This window comes from Staurois parvus, unplaced genomic scaffold (assembly GCF_062004578.1).
Source record: "Staurois parvus isolate SC_StPar_1 unplaced genomic scaffold, SC_StPar_1.0 ptg000154l, whole genome shotgun sequence".
In the NCBI taxonomy this organism is placed as follows: Eukaryota; Metazoa; Chordata; class Amphibia; order Anura; family Ranidae; genus Staurois; species Staurois parvus.
In genome coordinates, this window is record NW_028317950.1 from 2,085,384 (window position 1) to 2,104,979 (window position 19,596).

General features: G+C 42.1%; 1 protein-coding gene across 4 annotated transcripts in view; it reads left to right on the plus strand.

Annotated features, from left to right (window-relative positions):
* The window catches only part of YIPF6 (Yip1 domain family member 6), a 66,971-nt gene that overhangs the window by 9,281 nt on the left and 38,094 nt on the right, over positions 1 to 19,596 (plus strand). For 2 of the 4 annotated variants that reach the window (XM_089674903.1, XM_089674904.1), the window contains exon 7: positions 1,175 to 9,253. The exons of 1 other annotated variant lie outside the window; for it this stretch is intronic. In XM_089674903.1, coding sequence (XP_089531029.1) covers positions 1,175 to 1,296 — 122 coding nt within the window. In that variant the 3' untranslated portion in view covers positions 1,297 to 9,253. Of the gene's footprint in view, positions 1 to 1,174; positions 9,254 to 17,646; positions 19,454 to 19,596 lie in introns of those variants that run through there. One more of the 4 variants, XM_089674906.1, reaches the window with a different exon arrangement.

Genomic DNA, 19,596 nt, shown 5'->3' on the forward strand with positions numbered 1-19,596 from the left:
GCTTAACACGTTACATGTTACTGTTGCAGCAGACCCCCACAATCCCCTATTGTGACAGCGAGGTGGGGATCCTTTCCCCGCATCCGCTGTCACAAATTTAAAAAAACACGGCCGTGCAGAGCTCTGCCTACCCAGCCGTGTCATTCATTTCCAGAGTTCTGTGAGTGGGAGACCTACAAGTACCAACAGCCTTTGCGGCTGTTGGCTTGTAGTTCTCAATGAACTACCAGGGCACTGATGAGCTCTCTAGGTAGTTAATTGATGCTTCCTGTCATTGCCTTGCTGTATGGGGTAGGTGCAGACAGCTACACTGACAGTCTGCAGGAGCCTTGCATTTCACCCCTGATCTCCTGGTAAAAATAATAAATGCAAACTTTGTATACCTGCAAAAAAAGGCGTGCATTTATTATTATTTTTATTTTTTACAAAGGCGAACTTCTTCTTTAACCACTTGCTATCCAAAGGATTCCCCCCCCCCCCCTTCCTGACCAGGCCATTTTTTGCAATACGGCGCTATGTTACTTTAACTGACAACTGTGCGGTCATGCAAACTGCACCCAAATGAAATTTTTGTAATTTTTTCCTGTGAATAGAGCTTTCATTCGGTGGTATATGATCGCCTGTGCGTTTTTGTTTTTTTTGTTTTTTTTTTTTAATGTTTTGTGCTATAAACAAAAAAAGACCAACAATTTTGAGAAAAAAACAATATTTTTGACTTTGTTATTAAACATGTCAAGTAAGAAAATTACAAAAATCTAATTTCATCATAAATTTAGGCCGAATGTATTCTGCTACATGATTGACAGCTGAGGCAGCGAATGACGGCGCAGGTAGGGCGCGCGTGCCCCCTACCTGGTACTGCACAATCACATATATATATGTGTGATTTTTTTTTTTTTTTTTTTTTTTCACACCTGTGCCGCCCTGTAGCAGTATTTCTGCTATAGGGCGGCATGGAACTGGTTAAATAAGAACCTCCGTTGTGTTAATAAAAAAAAAAAAAAGTCAGCAGCTTAAAATGCAACAAGTACATGTAACACACTTGATTGGTTCCCAGTCCTGCCACTTCCTCTCCTAATATGAGCTCTACTATATGGATTATTTATGAACTACTTGACTGTCCCTTTTTTATATGCAGCCTTTATGCAGATATTTTTTTTGTTTTGTTTTGCAGCCTCAACTGCCTTTTTAGCAGAAAGTCAGCCACCAAACCGCAGAGCCCTGGCCGTTTATCCAATATTCCTCTTCTACTTTGTCATCAGCTGGATGATTCTGACCTTCAATCCTTCTCCATAGTTCTGGGGTTTGAAGGGTTCTATTTTCTAGTTGGATGGACTTGATTAAGCTTGGGACAAGGAGCTGTGAAGGATCACCTATGTACAGGTGTCTAACTGACCAAAGTCACCAGTGCTGAATGGAGCTGCCCAGACACCGGGCCTGTGCTTGCTATGTGGCGTATAGTACTTTGTATATAACCCCGCATATAGTTACTGATTTCTCTTCTTCCGCAGCTATAAAGGCTGTAGGTGGGTATATTCTTACTTTAAGAATTGCCAGGGCAAGGGATTAGTCCGTGATCAGTTTTGTCCTGCTCTACTATGAGTTTACATGAGTTATGCAATGCGTATTTCACTACTGACAGAGATTGGCATCTTCTTATGTTTAAACATTTTTTTTTTTTCATTTGAACATGCTGCCAATTGAAAAGGGTTCCATCAGGTCCTAGTACAGTGGAAGGGGTACTTTGGTGGGTGCCTGATGATGCTCTTAAAATGGACCTTGCACTAAGGTCAACATGAGCTGTGGTCTCTGAAGAGTGATCTGCATTCAGATCTCTCTTCAGAGAGCATTTGACAGGCATTGAGAAAGATATACTAAAACTGGAGCACCCAGAATTTGGTGCAGCTGTGCATGGTAGCCAATCAGCTTCCAATTTCAGCTTGTTCAATTAAAGTGTTACTAAACCCAGGACCCTGCATTCACTATATCCGCTCTCCCCGGACCCTGCATTCACTATATCCGGTCTCCCTGGACCCTGCATTCACTATATCCGGTCTGCTCGGACCCTGCATTCACTATATCTGCTCTCCCCGCACCCTGCATTCACTATGTCCGCTCTCCCCGCACCCTGTATTCACTATGTCCGCTCTCCCCGCACCCTGCATTCACTATATCTGGTCTCCCCGGACCCTGCATTCACTATATCTGGTCTCCCCGGACCCTGCATTCACTATGTCCGCTCTCCCCGGACCCTGAATTCACTAGGTCCGCTCTCCCCGGACCCCGAATTCACTGTATCTCATCTCACACAGAACATGGAAATGCAATTATTTTAGTAAATATAAACTGTTAAATACCGTTTCTCTCAGCAGTATATATCAGTCTTGTGACTTCTATCAGTGTCCAACTGAGCACTGGTTAAAGCTTGTAGGATGAGTTTTTATTCACCTCTAGGAGGATGCAGAACCCCTCACCTCTGGACAGTGCTGATTGTCTCTGTGCTAATTACACGCACTCTCCCAAGCATAAAAAAAACCTCTCTAGCAATACACACCAAACTGAGCATGTGTAGAGTGACTCCAAACCTCTGTTCTATCAGGAGATATTTAGGAGACAATGGAAGAAGGGGAGGATCAGAGAAGACAGGATCAAACATCCTTTTTACACCATGTGGAGAATTAACCCCTTAGGTCCCACAGTGAGTATAACAAGCATGCTTTACTGTATATACAGACTGATTTTACTACTGTGGGTTTAGTAACACTATAAGCTTTGATAAAAAACCCGGAAGCTGATTGATTTCTATGCAGAGCTGCACCAGATTTTGCATGGTGCAGTTTTAGTTAACAACCCTCATTGTGTCACCTTCTCATTGCTTGCTTTAACCCCTTGATCATTGCACTAGCACACTGCAACCACGTATATTGTGGGGTGCTTGCACAACTGCCCCCTTCACTTCAATGGATCAAAGTCGGTGGGTGTTACACCTGCTGAAGGCAGTAGGGGATCTCATTCCTGCCATGGCATATGTACACCCTGTTGCTGCCTCTGCAGCTAAAGAGGTTAGCGGAGGGTGTGTGTTGGGGGGGGGGGGTAAAAGTGCAGGTCAACCTAATGTGTGACTAAGCCCTAAACGGCTTGCTTAGTACATAAACCCCCCCTTTACAAATGGCCACCCGATATAAAAAAGGAGTTTGACTATATACTGTATTTACCATACACAACATTTCCTTCTCACATGATTTGGGATCCTCACGGGTTCATTTACTAAAACTGGAGAGTGCAAAATCTGATGCAGCTGTGCATGGTAGCCAATCAGCTTCTAACTTCAGCTTGTTCAGTTAAAGGATAAGTTCACCTTTTGGACAAAAATAATAAATGCACTTTTTTTGCAGGTTAAAAAAATTTGCATTTTTGTCCAAAGGAGCCTGGAAAGCATTGCTGCAGCGATCAGTAGATGGCCGATGTCATGCAGGTCTCCTGCAGACCTGTCAGAATATCTGCTTGACATACGGGATGTATGGGAGGTACGGGATGTACAGGCAAGCAGATATACTGACAGGAAGGTTCAATGAACTACCACGGTGCTTCACTGCATTGTGATAGTTCATTGAACACTACAAGCCAACAGCCGCTAAGGCTGCTGGGACTTGTAGGCACTCATTCACAGAACTCTGAATGAGTGACGTGGCCGTGTGGGCAGAGCCGCGCTGTTTTCAATTCTGACATATAATACAGGGAAACTGTTGGAGGGGGGCTGCGGGTGATGCTATGACTATAGGAATATAGAAAAGTGACGGCAGAAAAAGACTGAGTGGTCCATTGAGTCCGCCATTTTATTTTTATTTTTTTTTGTGTGTTTTTGTTTTTTGGAGGGATGTTAACCTTTTTGTCTGAGTATAGATCTATGCATGTCTGAAGCTATTCACTGTTGACTGGCTCACTACCTTTGCTGGTAGTTTATTCCAAGCATCAACAACTCTTTCAGTACAATAATACTTGCTGAAATTAGGTGGAACATGTTACATATTCAAAAGGTGAATTTATCATTTAAGCTTTGACAAAAAAAAAAAACCTGGAAGTTGATTGGCACCAGGGGCAGACTGACCATTTGGAAACTCTGGCACTGCCCGGGGTCAGTAGAGGGCCCCATGAGATGCCCCTGGTACCTTTTTTCATAGGCTTTTTTGAGTTTGGGCAAGGACACAGGGGCCCCATGATCCCCTATTGCCCAAGGGCCCCATGAGTTGTCAGTCCGCCCCTGATTGGCACCCATGCACTTTTGCACTCTGCAGTTTTAGCAAACCTACCCCTCCCAAGGTGATCTAGGTGTTCCCTCATTTCACACATTTTATTTATTTGTTTTTACAGGTATCATGGCGAATTTTAAAGTGGGGGGGCACCTGATGAAATAAGCGTACCTTCCCTTTAAGCACAGGGTTCATTTTAAAGAGCATTCCTTTTCAACTTTTATTCATTGATGGCTTACTGTACCCACATAGCGAAGACTCGTTAACCTTTAGAGCGCTGCTAACAAATGGAGAATCTTGCTGGTTAATGAGGAGGTTTAAAGTGTCGATCCGGATAAAAGTGTTGGATAATATGGGGAACAGTTAGAACCCCTGTCAGATTGTTGCTGCTATTTGGGACTCCACTAGAAGGATTTCCCCTTGTTTGTCCCAGCTAGAATAGTTTCACCAGATAGACAAACTACAGCATTGGGGGTTACTTACTATAACTGGAGAGTGCAAAATCTTGTACAGTTTTGTATAGAAAGCAATCAGCTTCCAGGTTCTATTGTCAAAGCTTAATTGAACAAGCTGAAGTTAGAAGCTGATTGGCTGCCATATACCAGATTCTGAGTGCTCCAGTTTTAGTAAATCTCCCCCAGTGGCTTGGTGAGTAAATATAAAATATTATAGAACAAAGACCTGGACAGAGTATTAATCCACTTACCAGCAAATTGTAATACAACAATATATTGGCGCAAATAGACGTATAAAAAAACAGCTCCCACACATTCAAAAGGTTTCAGGACTCCTGGACTTAGTCTAGGTTCACACCTATGCAGGTTGCGTTTGAGGCGTTTCTGCATTGCATTTTTGTACTTGTTTTTTTGACGCGTTTTTAATTCGTTTTTTGGGTTTCTTTTCTTTTTTTTTTTCTTGTTGCTAGACAGATTTTAAATGCAAAAGGCATAAAAAATTCAGCAAAAACGCACTACATGCTTTTCTGCAGGATTCTCTATAGAACCAAAAACGCAACTTTTTGTGTTAAAAAAAGTCCCTGACCCGTCCCAAAAAATGCACCGCATGAAAACGTGCAGAACCTGTCCTATAGGAAATCATGGTAAATGGACTGTACTGTGTTTCTGCAAAACGCTGCAGAAAACGCTTAGGTGTGAACCTAGGGTAATAAAGATTTAACAACACATCATATGATACCCACAATCTTCAAAGCTGTATGGAGTCCGATTCCCTCAGTTAATAGTATCAATCTCCAAAAAGCAATTAGGGCTCATTCACACCAGTGGAACGTGCGTTATGGTGTGCATACTGTGCACACAGGCCAGCATGCCTTGTTACAATGCATAACAGTGCTTGCTTTTTTTTTTTTTTTTTTAACTTCATTAATATCAATATATTGAAACACAATGCACCAAAGTACTTCACACTATAAACCACATATGTATTAGGCTCCACATTGCATTTCTGTGCGATTCAGTGCGGTGTGTTTTGAATCAATTCATTTTAAATGGTCTCATGCATGCAGCAATTTTGGAACAACACTACAACCGCATCATGTTTTTTTTTTTGTTTTTTTTTTACTGTGTGATCTGGTACAGGCAAATGCACTGTGTTTGCGACCTGCATTTGGGGTGTCATTGGGATTGCACTGACATCCTGCTACAGATCGCAAGGGCAGTGTGATTTGAATGCAGTGCAGGAAATGCACACAGATCGTAGTGATTCTAAAAGGTTCATTTTTTTTTTTTTTTTTTTAAAATAACAAATATGGCTATACTTACCTGCTGTGTGCAGCGGTTTTGCACAGAGCAGTCTAGATCCTCCACTCCTTGGGTCCCACCAAGCTCTCCTGGATCCTCCTGTCTGTTGGCTGCCCGTACAGCAAGCAGATTGCTATGGGGGCACCCGCTGCTCCGTGTGTCAATTCACACACACAGCTGCAGCTTAGCCTCGCCCCCTCTCTCCTCATTGGCTGACTGGCTGTGATTGACAGCCAGTGGCTCCCGCTTGCTCTGTCAGCCAATGAGGAGGCGGAGACCCGAGGCTGTCATTCACATCGCTGGATCATGATGAGGCTCAGGTAAGGATTGGGGGGGCTGGGGGGACACTGCTGCACACAGAAGGTTTTTTACCTTCATGCAGGAGGGTAAAAAACCTTCAGCCTTTACAACCACTTTAAGTAATGTAAACGCAGTGCTTTGATGTCAACTGCACACATCGACAGCAATATGATTTGCTGTGTCTTTGCATTGAGCCTGTGTCAATCAACTCCGATAAATGTACCTGGTATGAAAACCTTCAGGCAGCCTAATATTTGTGACCGCTGGCAAGAATCAATAGATTCATGGCAGTGGTTCTAAATGCTACTTGCGCACACACGGGTTGACTTACTAAAACTGGAGAGTGCAAAATCTGTTGCAGCGCTGCATAGAAACCAATCAGCTTCCAACTTCAGGTTTTTCAATTAAGCTTTGAAAATAAAACCTGGAAGCTGATTGTTTTTTTTTATGCAGAGCTGCACCCGATTCTGCACTCCAGTTTTAGTAAATCTCCCCTACTGTGCGACCAATAGCTGCTGTCAGCAGCGGTTGTCAGATTTGTACTCTGTACTTGTCAATGGAAGGCACTGTTGCAGGTTGCATGACATCCAAGCAGCTACATGCAAACAGGGCCTCTGACAGACCCTGGATGCAGTCAGTTTGTGCCCGGGATCTGCGTTTCTGCAAAGTTTTGGATGCGCAAACTGGCTGCAGGTAATCGTAGAACGGAGTGTTGCTGTGGCCAGAGGTGGCATTGAGCTATGTTCATATATTATTATTATATAGGACTTATATAGCGCCAACAGTTTGCTCATCGCTTTACATTATGGAGGGAGACAATACAGTTCAATACAAGAGGGATTAGAGGGCCCTGCTCCATGGAGCTTACAATCTAGTATATAATGTCATATGATGCTAATACAAACTGGGTACTCCAAATATACCTACAGGAAACAGTTGCAGTTGCGATAAAAAGCTGCTGAACCACTGGCTTATTTGAAGAATAAAAATTTCCCATCACTAATAGCGCACAAAGCCTTAGGCCGGCCATACATGGGTCGATTTCTGAACTATTTTTAGTTCGTAAAACGGACCTAAGAATAATCAACCGATTTTTGCTCTGTTAGTGGGGCAATGGCGCAGGCCAATTTTCGTTCCTCCCCATTCCGTTTATCAGACATGTTGGAAAATTCTTGAAAAACGACAGGTTTTCAAAATCATTGGAGGCACCATCGGATTACAGAACGAACGACGGATCGGAATTCTACACATGTATGGCCTGCTTTAGAACTAGCACTGAGAAAACTTTAGAACTAGCTCTTCTCAGCCCCCCAAAACATGTTGGGTTTCTTTCATTAAGAGCATAGAGAAAGGAAGTAACCTCAAACGCTGCATGTCATCAGAGCCCAATAGTGACTAATGAAAGCAGCCTCAGCCCGTCTCCGTCCAGGCCACATGCCCCCCGATAATTTCTCCCCAATAAGACTAAAGCCCCATGGGTGGGGGCGCAACGTGACAGGAGCGTGGCCTGGAAAGAGCCTATGCTGCTTTCATTACATTGACTATCAGACTTTGATGGCGTGCGGCATTTGAGGTTACTTCCTTACTGTATACAAGGAGTCAGGACGGGCTCCTCCTTAGCCTGCAGCCCTAGTGTGAGTCACCTGACTTGGGATATACTAGAACCTGAAACGGCACCCCTAACTATATAAATGTGGGTTTCCTTTGTTGGCTGCTACGTGTAATAAAGACCATTCAAGACACTTACTAGTAGGTTGGTGCTTCTGTCATTTGCAATCTTCGGAGCAGTTCAAATCTGACGGGCCTTTTATGACATTAGATGCTTATGGAGTACGATGGTGTCAGTAACAATGTGGAACATAGCCCTATTCATGTGTGTGCTGGGGGAAGGTTGTCATTTATACGGCTACTGCCCATCTATATTACTAGCCAGCAATCTAATCGTTGTGCATTTCTGGGAAAATTACAGAGACTTGCGACAAATGCAACGGGGATCGACGGTCTTGCAGAACTAAATTTTTGAGTGTTGGGTGTAATGAAATGACTGCCAACTGGCCCTGCAACAAATTTTTTTTTTTTTTATAAACTGAAGATCTAGCAGTTCATGTTGTTGGGGGGTAATCAAAAGTTCTTTCCACCAGCGGTTTTCACGTGTGCAAGGTCAAATGAAGGGAAATCTTGCTTTGCAAGCCATGTTAGAAGGAATTTGGGGGAAGGTGTGCCATTGTTAAAGCTGAACTGTAGGCAGATAGCTAAATGAGCCATCTGATTTACCTGCCAATGCATTTGTATTTGTCCATCCAGTCCTGAGGTCTGCCACACAGGATGACCACTTGCTCTGTTACAGTTAAGAAATACAATGGTGTCACCTCACTCCCAGCATATGATTGGACAGCAAAAGAGCAGCAGACTGTCAAGGTCACCATTCTCATGCTGCTCCAATCAGCATGTTCATTGTCAACACATTTGCATTCAGCATGCCTAATAGGATCCCAATCTTATTCCTCCCACCTCAGTCTAAGTGCTGCTGTACAGAAGATTTCCATTGGCTATTACCATGACAAATCCACGTGTCTACATCAGTTGAATTGAAAAAAAAAACAATGAGTAAAGAGCGGCATTAATTTGTGGCTTTTATATCTGCCTGGAGTTCAGCTTTAGGTATAAATTGGTAAATATGAATGGTAGAGGGTGTTGTGTGCTTTTCAAATGCTTCTACCAGACAAGTTCTTGGCATATGCTGTACAAGTGCTACATATGGGGCTGTGTATTGCTTTCCCCCATGTAGGTGTTTTGACGAATCACTACTGTGCAGCTTTCTTTGATGAGGTGATAGAACATTGGGAGGGGGCATATGAGAATTTCTTTAGGTCTGATTGTTTAAAAATGAAAAACTAATATGCAATCTATATTTTTTAATTTATTAAAGTTTGTTTTTATTTAAAATGACTGTGTCTCCTTTATTTTGTGGCATCAATCATATAATATTAACGTACATCCAAGAACTTTTGTTTAAATAGTTATTATTCATGGTGGTTGGGGACAGAGAGAAAAAGTCTTTAGTGGGCTTTCAGGGACAGAGGGATAGGTTAGTGGTGGGAGATTGGGGACAGATGGGTAGGTTAATAGTGGGTAGTTGGGGACAGAGGGATAGGTTTATAGTTGGGTGGTTGAGGACAGGGATAGTTTTATAGTTTCATGGATGGGTAAGGTAATGGTGGGTGGTTGGGGACAAATGGGTAGGTTTCTAGTTTGGTGGTTGTGGACAGAAGGATAGGTTTATGGTTGGGGACAAATGGGTAGGCTAATGGTAGTTGGTTGGAGACAGGGGGATAGGTTTCTAGCTTTGTGGTTGGGGACAAATGGGTAGGCTAATGATGGGTGGTTGGGCACAGGGATAGGTTTCTAGTTAGGTGGTTGGGGACAGGGATAGGTTTATAAAAAACAAATTAACTTGTGAGCCACTGAGGTATACTAAAAAGTGTGAGTATTGGGTCGCTGGTAAAAATGCCCACTCTCATATGATGTGCGTTTATCAACAAAATATTGAAATAATTACCGCGCTCCAATACCCTCAAAAAATGCAATCAAAAAGTGCACAGTGCTTATAAAATAAATAAAAATAATATTAAAGTGATGGCTATAAATAAATAAAAAATTATAAAAATTATGCAATATTATCATACTAACAAATCATTATTTGTGTAATCTTCATAGAAATGTGCAAATATTTCATTTGTAAATCACCAAAGAATAATAAAAATGAAAAATAAAAAATCTGTGAGAAAAGCAACAATATTGTCCCAAATATAACTGTGCAGATGAGTATCCAGCCAAGACAGATATACTCTCCTTTGGTATGCAGATAAGGTCTTTGGCAAAATGTTGGAAACCTGTGTGGCTGCAGGGCTGTGAGGGAAACTCCCTCCTCTAATCCTCTCCTTAATCCTCTGCTTTTATGTTTCCTCCTGTGTCTCCTGCAAAAGAGAAACAAAGAATATGGTGTCTTATCCCAGAGGTAAAATCAGCTTTAATATGCTTCCATAATGCACTCACATTTCATATAAATCATTAGCGCTTTTGGGTATATCAAAATCCGCAGTTTGCAGCTAAAACAAATCGGAGGGTGTGTGTCCACACACCTACAGTACTCGCTGTATAGCAGATAGAATGCGCGGTGACGTCACTGCCCCTCCCCAACGCGTTGCGCTACAGGGATTTCGTAGCTTCGTGCGGGGGATGATGTGTGAATGTCACCATGCTTAATTGCCTTATATAGTGAAATTCCGGCGCCATTTTGTTGGATGCATCCTGGGCGCAGCCATGTTTTTGGGGTCGCATCAAGTACATTGGTGTTATATGTCTAATTGTTAACATCCTAATTAATACAGTGACTACCACTGCTATCTCCAGCTTATACTGATAATGTGTGTAACCCCACCACAATTAGATATTACAACAATAAAAACTACACTTTATTACAATATTTAAAAATCAGTTATTATATATAATCAAATTAGCAAATGCTTGTGAAGATATGTATAGTACAACACACATTTAATATACCGATAAAAAATATATCTATATATAATACAAAATAAATTAATTCAATTAAATTATGTATAATTCATATAAAAAATAAACATGAAAAAATAATAAAAATTATATAATATTAAATAATGAATATCCCATTAGATAATAACTCCCCTCGCAATTGATCCCTGTGATTAGTGATCATTCAAGAAGCATGACAGATCGAATTCCTTATTTAAACTATGAGGGACTAGACTGTTCATTTCGTAAATCTAGTATGATTCTTTTTTGCTAACCTCTCTAATAATGTTATCACCTCTCCAGTGTGTATTGTTTTTCGATGCCCCAAAATTCTAAACCTTCGACTTGTTGTTTGTGATGGTGTCGAAAATGTACCGGTATGTGATGATATTTAAATCCTTTAATTATATTTCTAACATGTTCTTTTATTCGATCTTTTAGAGGTCTTTTAGTTCTTCCAATATAGATTTTATTACATGGACACTTTAGAGCATAAACTACTCCTTTCGTGTCACATGATATAAATTGTTTAATTTGATATATGTGGCCATTGATCGGATTTGTAAATTCCTTTCTATGTTTTGGATTGTTTTTGGTTCTTGCACAACTATAACATAGGCCACATTTATAAAATCCTATTCCTGAGAAAAGCGTAATACTTTTATTTATAAGGGGTGGATTTAATATGTTCTTAACTACTTTATCCCTGATGTTGGGGGCCCTTGTGTATATATATACCTGGGTTTTTCTGCTAATACATCTTTCAGATCTTTATCTAATTTTAGAATGTCCTGATGCCTGTTAACTATTTTTTGTATATCTCTATATTGTTTATTATAGGGTAATACCATAGCTATAGTATTGTCTAGAGTGTCTTTTTTGTGTACATTAACTTCAAGCAAATGATTTCTATCTAGTGCCTCGATTTTATCTCTTTCTACTTCTATTGGTTCTTTCTTGTACCCTTTTTCTATAAATCTCCTATGGGAAGGAGATGAAAGTTCATTAATCCTATTCTACCACAATCTCAATATTAATGACCATAATATTGAATTAACTTGGAATATTAACAACAAAACTATAAATTTTTTGGATATTTGTCTCTTCAAAGTGGGACCAAATATTCACACTAAAAATTTCTTTAAATCTACAGCCAGAAATGCTTATATCCCCACCCACAGTTGCCATTATAGACCATGAATCACTAACATACCAAGGGGGAAATTCATGAGGTTAAGACGTAATTGTACCAGTGAAAAAGATTATCTAGAACAAAGTAATGTTCTGATTAGGAGATTTATAGAAAAAGGGTACAAGAAAGACCCAATAGAAGTAGAAAGAGATAAAATCGAGGCACTAGATAGAAATCATTTGCTTGAAGTTAATGTACACAAAAAAGACACTCTCGACAATACTAAAGCTATGGTATTGCCCTATAATAAACAATATAGAGATATACAAAAAATAGTTAACAGGCATTGGGACATTCTAAAATTAGATAAAGATCTGAAAGATGTATTAGCAGAAAAACCCAGGTATATATATATACAAGGGCCCCCAACATCAGGGATAAAGTAGTTAAGAACATATTAAATCCACCCCTTATAAATTATTATTATTATTATACAGTATTTATAAAGCGCCGATAGTTCGCTCAGCGCTGTACATTACAAAGGGGGACAGAACATGTGACAGAACAATACCAATACAATGCAAAACATGAGGGGATCGAGGGCCCTGCTCTTTCGAGCTTACAATCTAGGAGGGAGGGGATAGTGGTACAGGAGGAGATAGCTGTGGGGGGTGGAGTGGTAGGAAGAGTGGAGGAGGTCGGCAAGTTAGCAGGGGGTGGGGTAGGCTTCCCTGAAGAGATGGGTTTTCAGGGTGCGCCTAAAGGAGAGGAGAGTAGGTGATAATCTGATGGGTTGGGGCAGGGAGTTCCAGAGGATGGGTGACACCCTGGAGAAGTCCTGGAGGCGGGCATGGGAGGAGGAGACCAGGGAACTAGAGAGAAGGAGGTCTTGTGAGGAGCGGAGTGTGCGTGCTGGGCGGTACTTGGATATTAGGTCAGTGATGTAGTACGGGGCAGTATGGTGGACAGCTTTGTACGTCAGCGTTAGGATTTTGAATTTGATCCGTTGCGCAATCGGAAGCCAGTGGAGGGATTGGCAGAGGGGGGTGGCGGAGACAGAGCGGTTGGAAAGGTGAATGAGTCTGGCAGCCGTATTCAGGATCGACTGAAGCGGGGATAGCCAGCGGCGAGGCAGGCCAGTGAGGAGGGAGTTGCAGTAATCGAGTCGTGATATGATGAGGGAGTGGATGAGCTGTTTAGTGGTTTCTGGGGTTAGGAACGTGCGGATTTTGGCGATTTTGCGGAGGTGGAGTCTGCACGAGTTTGTTAAAGATTGGACTTGGGGTTGAAAGGATAGGTTGGAGTCCAGAATGACACCAAGTACTCTGGCCTGCAGGGCGGGTTTGATGGTAGCGTTGTTGGATGTGATGGAGAAATCAATGGGGGGTGGTGTCCGCCTGGGGGGAAGACAAGAAACTCGGTTTTGGAGAGGTTCAATTTAAGGAAGTGGAGCGACATCCAGTCTGATATGTCGCTCAGTAGGTGTGTGATTCGGGCTGAGACCAAGGGGGTGAGGTGGGGGGTTGAGAGATAGATTTGTGTGTCATCGGCATAGAGGTGGTAGTTGAAGCCGTGAGAGTGTATGAGTTGGCCAAGGGAGGAGGTATAGATGGAGAAGAGAAGGGGCCCGAGGACAGAGCCTTGAGGGACCCCAACAGAGAGGGGGAGTGAGGGGGAGGTGGTGGCATTATAGGTAACGCTGAAGGAGCGTTGTGACAGGTAGGATGAGAGCCAGGAGAGAGCAGAATCTCTGAGGCCGAGGGAGTGTAGTTTTTTGAGGAGGAGGGGGTGGTCGACTGTGTCGAAGGCCGCAGAGAGGTCAAGGAGTAGGAGCACTGAATAGTGGCTATTAGCTTTGGCGGTTAGCAGGTCATTGGAGAGTTTGAGTAAAGAAGTTTCGGTGGAGTGTAGGGGACGGAAGCCGGACTGTAGGGGATCGAGGAGGTTGTTGTCGTTGAGGTGAGAGCATAGGCGGGTGTAGACTAGGCGCTCGAGGAGTTTAGATGTAAATGGGAGCAGGGAGATGGGTCTGAGGTTGTTCGGGTCATTGGGGTCCAGGGAGGGCTTTTTAAGTATGGGGGTGATGTGTGCATGTTTCAGAGGGGAGGGGAAAGTGCCTGAGGAGAGGGAGAGATTGAAGATGTGGGTGAGGGAGCGTAGAATGGAGGAGGAGGAAGGTCGTAGGAGTTGTGAGGGGATAGGGTCGAGGGGGCAGGTGGTGAGGTGGGCATCAGAGAGGATCTTGGAGACGTCCTCGATGGTAGTAAGGTCAAAGGTGCGGAGTGTGGGGGGAGCTTCAGTATGAGGAATGAAGGGTGGGGTGGAAGAGGAGGTCAGAGCAGTGGTGGGGCCGTGGGAGAGGGGTGATGAGGGGGTAGCTGAGTGAGGGTGAAGGGGGTTGGAGAGAGTTTGAGCAGTGACGAAGTCCCTGCGGGTTATGTCGAGGGGGAGGGGGGATAAGGGGGTAGCTGTGTGAGAGGGGACGGGTTGAGAGGGTGTGTGAGTTGCGGCAATGTCCTTGCGAATTGTGTCAATCTTGTTTTTGAAGTGATTGGCAATCTCAAGGGCAGTGAGTGAGGTGCTGGGTGGAGGTAAAGGGTGGAGAGAGTAGAGAGTTGAAGGCAGAGAAGAGTCGGCGAGGATTTGAGGAGAGGGCCTTGATGAGGGTCAAGAAGTAGGCCTGTTTGGCAGCATGGAGGGAGGAGGTGTAGGTGCGGAAGGCAGATTTGTAGCGGGTGAAGGCTTGTTGGGATTTGGTTTTGCGCCATAGTCGCTCCAGGGCACGACTTTGTCGTTTGAGGGTTTTGGTGTGATCAGTCTGCCAGGGCTGGAGCGGTCGGGGTCTGATGTTGCGTGTGGTTAAAGGCGCTAGTGAGTCAAGGGCTGTTGAGAGCGCATTGTTGTAGGCGGTCATAGCCAAGTCGGGGCAGGACAGGGGGAGGATGCGGTCGTGGAGTTGATCAGCTGCAGAGTGGAGGGAGGCAGGGTTAAGGTTGCGGAGGTTACGGCTGGTAATAGTGTGACATTTGGAGGGGTAGGTGTTGGAGGACGAGGAGATAGAGAAGGTATTAAGGTTGTGGTCAGAGAGAGGGAAGGGGGTGTTAGTGAGGTTGTGGGGAGCGCAGCGATTGGAGAAGACGAGATCAAGGATATTACCGTCGGAGTGGGTGGTGGATTGTATGCACTGTGCAAGTGTAAAGTAAAAGTATTACGATTTTCTCAGGAATAGGATTTTATAAATGTGGCCGATGTTATAGTTGTGTAAGAACCAAAAACAATCCAAAATATAGAAAGGAATTTACAAATCCGATCAATGGCCACATATATAAAATAAAACAATTTATATCATGTGCCACGAAAGGAGTAGTTTATGCTCTAAAGTGTCCATGTAATAAAATCTATATTGGAAGAACTAAAAGATCGAATAAAAGAACATGTTAGAAATATAATTAAAGGATTTAAATATCATCACGTACCGGTACATTTTCAACACCATCACAAACAACAAGTCGAAGGTTTAGAATTTTGGGGCATCGAAAAACAATACACACTGGAGAGGTGATAATATTATTAGAGAGGTTAGCAAAAAAGAATCATACTGGATTTACGAAATGAACAGTCTAGTCCCTCATGGTTTAAATAAGGAATTCGATCTGTCATGCTTCTTGAATGATCACTAATCACAGGGATCAATTGCGAGGGGAGTTATTATCTAATGGGATATTCATTATTTAATATTATATAATTTTTTTTTTATTATTATTTTTTCATGTTTATTTTTGATATGAATTATACATAATTTAATTGAATTAATTTATTTAGTATTATATATAGATATATTTTTTATCGGTGGATTAAATGTGTTATACTATACATATCTTCACAAGCATTTGCTAATTTGATTATATATAATAACTGATTTTTAAATATTGTAATAAAGTGTAGTTTTTATTGTTGTAATATCTAATTGTGGTGGAGTTACACACATTATCAGTATAAACCGGAGATAGCAGTGGTAGTCAGTCACTGTATTAATTAGGATGTTAACAATTAGACATATAACACCAATGTACTTGGTGCGATAATAGACCACAAAAACATGGCTGTGCCCAGGATGCATCCAACAAAATGGCGCCGGAATTTCACTATATAAGGCAATTAAGCATGGTGACATTCACACATCATCACCCGGACAAAGCTACGAAATCCCTGTAGCGCAACGCGTTGAGGAGGGGCAGTGACGTCACTGCGCATTCTATCTGCTATACAGCGAGTACTGTAGGTGTGTGGACACACACCCTCCGATTTGTTTTAGCTGCAAACTGCGGATTTTGATATACCCAAAAGCGCTAATGATTTATATGAAATGTGAGTGCATTATGGAAGCATATTAAAGCTGATTTTACCTCTGGGATAAGACACCATATTCTTTGTTTCTCTTTTGCAGGAGACACAGGAGGAAACATAAAAGCAGAGGATTAAGGAGAGGATTAGAGGAGGGAGTTTCCCTCACAGCCCTGCAGCCACACAGGTTTCCAACATTTTGCCAAAGACCTTATCTGCATACCAAAGGAGAGTATATCTGTCTTGGCTGGATACTCATCTGCACAGTTATATTTGGGACAATATTGTTGCTTTTCTCACAGTAGATTTTTTTATTTTTCATTTTTATTATTCTTTGGTGATTTACAAATGAAATATTTGCACAATTATATGAAGATTACACAAATAATGATTTGATAGTATGATAATATTGCATAATTTTTATAATTTTTTATTTATTTATATCCATCACTTTAATATTCATTATTTTTATTTATTTTATAAGCACTGTGCACTTTTTGATTGCATTTTTTGAGGGTATTGGAGCGCGGTAATTATTTGAATATTTTAGGGATAGGTTTATAGTTTAGTGGTTGGGACAGATGGTAAGTTAATGATGGGTGGTTGGGGACAGAGGGATAGTTTTCTAGTTTGGTGGTTGGGGACAGATGGGTAGGTTAATGGGGGGTGGTTGAGGACAGAAGGATAGGTTTCTAACTGGGTGGTTGGGAACAGATGGGTAGTTAATGGTGGTGGAGGGATAGTTTGGTGGTTGGGGACAAATGGGTAGGTTAATGGCGGGTGGCTAGGGACAGATGGGTGGGTTAATAGGGACAGAGGGATAGGTTTCTAGTTGGTTGGGGACAGAAGGGTAGGTTAATGATGGGTGGTTGGGGGCAGAGGGATAGGTTTCTAGTTTGGTGGTTGGGGACAGAAGGGTAGGTTAATGGTGGATGGTTGGGTACAGATGGCTAGGTTTCTAGTTTGGTGGTTGGGGACAGATGGGTAGGTTAATGATTGGTGGTTGGGGGCAGAAGGATAAGTGTATGTTTGGGGACAGATGGGTAGGATAATGTTAGGTGGCTTGTTAATTTTTATTTTGCATTTAGTAACATTTTAAAGAGAACCTGTCACTTTCCCATTCAGGGCCACTGGTACACCTAATAAAACCTTAGCTATATTCCCTTGCAGCTCTGTTCTCTTTGGGAGCGTTCAGAAAATGCCCATTTCTTCTAGAAAATGGAATAATCGCCAGGCCCCACGGGCTGTCATGGGTGGGGGATAATTTTCAAGATAATCATTTAAAGTGACATTTTTTTTTTTTTAACAGGTTTATGGTTAAAGTGGAAGTTCAGCCAAAACCTACTCTAAGCCACATTCTAAACCTAATCTATCTTGCCCTGTAAAGAAGAGTTTGCTATGCTTACCTATTCTCCAGCTGCTCCAGTCCAGTCTCAAGGAGCTGGATTCCTCTAAAGCAGAGGAGAAGAACCCACCCTGCTTACCTGAAGAGACTGATGGGTCACACAAGGGACTACCTGGTCAATGGAGACAGAGTATGTCTTGAACAGCCCAGAGCCCTAGCAATTAGATATGTTCAATTTGTTTCAGTCAAAATGAATTGTCCCCCGGTCAATGATGTCATAATGGGGTGGGGTCCCCCTGTGATATCGTTGGATATCCCCACCCCTTGGTTATTTAAGAACTATCAGATGGTGGAAGCCTTCACAGGGTGCTTTTTTTTCTTCAGGTTGGCAGACCATTGTGATTGATGTTGAATCTGCTTCGGGGGACATTTATTTTTTGTTAAAGGACTTGTCAAAAACTATTGTGTTTTTACTAACTTTTTACACTTTTTTGGTGAATGTGTAGGGGCACTATGTACCCCATATGCATTTACATAGGGTGGAAGCTGGGATCTGGGGGCCTCTTTGTTAATGGGGGCTTCCAGTTTCCAACAGTCACCCACCTCCAGAACCACCTGTGGGGAAAAGGTGCTTTGGGGTTGACCCCCCATCCCAAAGCACCCCCCATGTAGAGGGCATGTGGCCTGGTATGGTTCAGAAGGAGGGGGGGGGGGGTTGCTCACTCATCCCCCCCTTCCTGGCCTGACAGGCTGCATGCTCGCATAAGGGTCCTGTATGAATTTAGGGGGGCCCTCATACCCCTTTAAATCCATACCAGACCAGATTCGAATTCTAATTGTTCCAAAAATTTGAAAATTAATAAATGAAACTAAACGAATTCCAAAAATGAGCAACAACAAAATGAAATTAGCAACATAACAAATATATACCCAAAGCGACACTAAACAAATGTTTTCGTTCTGCACATGTCTGTTAGCAACAGAAGGGGCTGAGAAGGAGTGAGAGTCAACAAGTGAAGATTCCCCCAACTTTCCATTTACCCCTGACTGAGAAAAAGGGGTGGACTGCCAATCTGTTACCTGATAATCTAATGCGCACAGCGAGTGGAATTTATTTTTAAGAGTTTTAGCTGGGAAGACTCGCTCACCAATAATATGAGACTACCAGTGATAGATACCTGCAAAGTACTATCAGGCTGAAGCTTGCAAGTGATAGGTTCATCAGATAGGTGGTAAATGCAAAGGTCCAAAAACTGATTCTCTTTAAAGGAGGTAATCTAACCTTTCCACAATAGGGACAACAGAAAAGGGTGCCAGGGTGAGCTTAACTCAAGTTTCAATGTAATTTCAGTTTAGCTGAATTAGCTTGAAATTAGATGCATAATGTATCCTCCTTGAAAGCTCAAAGTGCTCCTTAGATTTTGGGCCCCTCTATGCATCTGTGAAAAAGTCTCACGCATGTGTCATCCCCATACTCGTGAGAAATAACAGAATGTGTTTTGGGGTGTAGTTCTAAGTATACCCATACTGTGTGTGAGAAATAACTTAAAATGAGAACTGTGAAGAAAACAAAATTATTTCATTTTCAAAAATTATGACAGAAAATTACAATTTCAAAAAACTCTCCATTCCTCTTACTAAATTCCTTGGACTGTCTATTCTCCAAAAAGGGATCATTTGCAGTGTATTTGTACTGTACTGGTATTATATATGAGATCGGCTGTCAGTACATCAGGATTGATCAATTTTCAAATATACTGTATATCCCATAGTTTGTGGACTCTATAACTTTCCTACAGCCTAAATAATAAACACTGATTTGGGTTATTTTTACCAAAGAAGTGTAGCAGAATACCTTTTTGCTCTAAATTGAAAAAGATTATTTATATGCTAAATTTTCAACCAATAACAAAG